Source organism: Limulus polyphemus, unplaced genomic scaffold, assembly GCF_000517525.1.
Source record: "Limulus polyphemus unplaced genomic scaffold, Limulus_polyphemus-2.1.2 Scaffold13343, whole genome shotgun sequence".
In the NCBI taxonomy this organism is placed as follows: Eukaryota; Metazoa; Arthropoda; class Merostomata; order Xiphosura; family Limulidae; genus Limulus; species Limulus polyphemus.
The window spans coordinates 5,324-9,014 of record NW_013678953.1 but is presented as its reverse complement, the minus strand read 5'-3'; the positions used below and the strand labels follow the sequence as shown (position 1 = coordinate 9,014).

Here is a 3,691-nt window from a genome sequence, read left to right as displayed (position 1 = left end):
TGTACTCCGCAGTTGCTCTTCAGCCAGTTGGATAAACTGCTCCAAGCTCTATGAGATTGATCTAGGTAAAAGTAAGTATGGTAAAGGTAAAAAGTTAGACCAGGTTGTTTACTTCACAGTTGCTCTTCAGCCAGCTGGATAAACTGCTCCAAGCTCTATGAGATTGATCTAGGTAAAAGTAAGTATGGTAAAGGTAAAAAGTTAGACCAGGTTGTTTACTTCACAGTTGCTCTTCAGCCAGCTGGATAAACTGCTCCAAGCTCTATGAGATTGATCTTGGTAAAGGTAAAAGAATAAACATTTGTGGGACTGTCTTTTAGTTCACATTTGTGAAACTCAGTGTTTGTTTATCTCAGAATACAAACGCAAACTATGCATCGCTGTAACATATACACATGTACTTGAAACTGCGTCATACAAAGTCGGAATTAACGACTTGGGACTCATTTAAAACTTCTCTTTTCATTTAGTCAACCTGCACGAACTTAAAGAAAAGAGTAAAAGAAAGAGCATTCAGAATAAACCTATACACAGAATAATCAATCATAAAGCCCATTGTGTAGCTTTGTACTTAATTATAAACAAACAAACTAACTAACTAAGTACGGAACATGATTTTTGTTTTTCTGTAACGGGGCCCTAACTGGAAACTCCACAATTCGGCTCAGCGCGAACTCAAAGCCGGAATATACTCCGATTCCAACGGTTATCATTAGGATCTAAAATACACTCGAATTATAATCTCTACTCGACAGGTTCGTGTCCTGAAAGTCAATACTTACTTGGATCTTAGTAGTTCCTGAATACACTTGTCTGACTGATATTCAGAAAAGTAAACTGTAGGAGATACAGGAATTTCTCTCAGTTTTGTTGTGGTGTAACGAATAGGGTAGTCTAATCTCCACCGTCCCTTCCTCAACATTTTTCCTAACTCTGAGAAATGATAGAATAAAATATAATGGTTTTTACCTTCATCTAATGTTGCTATGTTAAAACACTATTTATGCATAATACAGAATCCTTTTATAGATAACTTTGGGTGGCCTCATGTGGCTATAAGTTCTGTTAAAGTTTCCATAAATTTCAGTTATCTTTTAATAATGTTCTTTGGCTCCCCCTTTTATCCTGAAAACCATTTTATAATATATATATATATATATATAAGGTGTATAGGTATTTTGTGCATCACCACTGGGTATTTACATGATTTATTTTTGGGAGTATAATTACACACTTCATAAACAGAAAGTGAAAAATAAACTTTAATGAAACTTTATTCAACTTACTCCTGAAATAAACTGGCTGTAGCTTTTTCACGTAGTACATGGCCAAGTCGGAAATACGTTCTCCTCTTTTTTGAATGTGCTGAAGTTTGCTCGTAAAGAATCGAAGGGAATGATCACCTTCCAGTGGCTTTCGTAGGTGATGAAGCAATACCTGGACCTGATCTGTGTATATACAAATACGTGTAAAAGTGGATTCTGTCATCTTTTCTACACTATGTCTCTTCCGTGTGTGAAACAAGTTGAAAATATTCCAAGCCGGGCATTCAGAAATTTGTAAATGAATTTCTTCGCTCTTCTAGAGATTACAGTTTTTTAGTAACCATGTTTTGTGAAACACCATGAGTTTTTTTATAACAATCATGTGTCGTGAAACATCGTGAGTTTTTTTTTTTGTTAGCGATCATGTTTCGTTAAACACCGTGTCCTTGCGATGTGTCAACAACATAACACTAAAACACATTCAATAAGCTCATGGGTCTTTAAATATTTACAAAGCCTACAAATTAATATATTTAATAATGGAAATATAACTAAATATGTATTATTGCTGAATTGAGAAGCTGTTGGACATTTTGCTGAGAAAAACAAAGCTGCTGTCTACGAATATACATTACACTCAACAAAGAAGATAGCTGTACTGTTACATTAATCACTGATATCGCTCGTCTGAAGAGGCTTTTCTATTTTTCGGTTCATGTTTAGTACTAGTCCAGGGTCCTAGATCAAATAGAAAGCAAATGTTCATAGTTTACATTGTTTTTATGCACGTGGTGTTATTGTTTATAAGTAAGTGGTAAGACCGAATTGCGTTTTTTCGACTGACATAAATAATTATGTGATCTTACTCGTAGAATAAAATGGTTGGCAAAAATGATGATGTGATCTTACTCGCAGAATAAAATGGTTGGCAAAAATGATGATGTGATCTTACTCGCAGAATAAAATGGTTGGCAAAAATGATGATGTGATCTTACTCGCAGAATAAAATGGTTGGCAAAAATGATGATGTGATCTTACTCGCAGAATAAAATGGTTGGCAAAAATGATGATGTGATCTTACTCGCAGAATAAAATGGTTGGCAAAAATGATGATGTGATCTTACTCGCAGAATAAAACGGTTGACAAAAATAATGATCTTAAATGTGATCTTACTCGCAGAATAAAATGGTTGGCAAAAATGATTTTGCTCACTCGGCAGATTTTGCGGAGTATATGGCTAAGGTTTATTTTTTCTTACCCACGAGAAATATCACAGGGATAGTTATAGTGTGTGGGTGTATATAGATATGTGCAACTCTATAAAGTTGCTCATTTGTTTCCTTGATTCGTAATTCATACAAGCAGGCTCTATCTAGGTAGTATCACAATGTTATTAAAAGTTGTTTTTCAGTATTAACTGACGTATACAACACCACCACCACCATAGATAATCTTTCGATATCCACCTTGATATAAAGATTGAAGCAAAAGACTTGCTAGTAAATTGACAAACAATCAGAAGAAGAGAGACCGATGTTCTGTCGACACGTATAGTTTGTTCCCCCAAAATAAAACACTTCATTATGTTTATAAATAGTTGCTTGTCAATTTACCATTACATTAGCATAACGTGCTTCCACGCACAAGATACTTGCTAGTTTATTTCACTAAAGCACCAACTATCGTTTAAATTATATAAATCATCTCCAAAACGAATTAACAAAATTACATGATGTTATACTTATTTCAATGAACATGAAGATAAAATAACCAATTGAAATAAAAAACACAGAAGCTATACGTAAAAATAAAAGCTACGTTATAATAGTGATGATTTCAATAGAGAGCAGAATCAATTTGATTATAGATGCAAACTTTACCGCCAACTAAGCGTATCCCAAAAATGCCATCAAGGTTGATCCTCGACAGAGATTCTTCCATGAAATCCAGTGTCTTTTCTATCGCGATTAATGTGTTTCTAAGTTGTGCTTCTGTCTTCTGCTGTTCTATGTTTCTCAATCTCCAGTCTGTGTGCTCCGTAGCTCTCAACAGGACGGCGGTGAAAGTAATAGCTAAGTATGCCACGATATGTATAGTGGTTGATGTTAACCCTAAAAATGCCATAATGTTGATCCTTTGGTCTTCTTTTCAACTGCTTGAACAAAATATAAAATGTATCATGTATTTTGTTACGTAACTACCTGAATACTGGTATTAATTTTTTTTAACGAATGGCATTAAAACAGAAACGATCTGTATTTTTTAACTACTATATACCATACTTTCAGCAACGACTGTATTTTTAACTACTATATACCATACTTTCAGCAACGACTGTATTTTTTAACTACTATATACCATACTTTCAGCAACGACTGTATTTTTTAACTACTATATACCATACTTTCAGCAACGATCTGTATTT

General features: G+C 34.2%; 1 protein-coding gene across 3 annotated transcripts in view; it reads right to left on the bottom strand.

Moving 5' to 3' along the window:
• Positions 1-758: 758 nt before the first annotated feature.
• LOC106477200 (UPF0764 protein C16orf89-like) overlaps positions 759-3,691 on the bottom strand; it is a 7,473-nt gene continuing 4,540 nt past the window's right edge. For 2 of the 3 annotated variants that reach the window (XM_022380854.1, XM_013937792.2), the window contains exons 2-4: positions 3,147-3,418; positions 1,287-1,448; positions 759-933 (exon numbers count right to left, since the gene is read on the bottom strand). In XM_022380854.1, coding sequence (XP_022236562.1) covers positions 779-933; positions 1,287-1,448; positions 3,147-3,390 — 561 coding nt within the window. In that variant the 5' untranslated portion in view covers positions 3,391-3,418 and the 3' untranslated portion in view covers positions 759-778. Of the gene's footprint in view, positions 934-1,286; positions 1,449-3,146; positions 3,422-3,691 lie in introns of all 3 variants that reach the window. The other variant, XM_022380853.1, reaches the window with a different exon arrangement.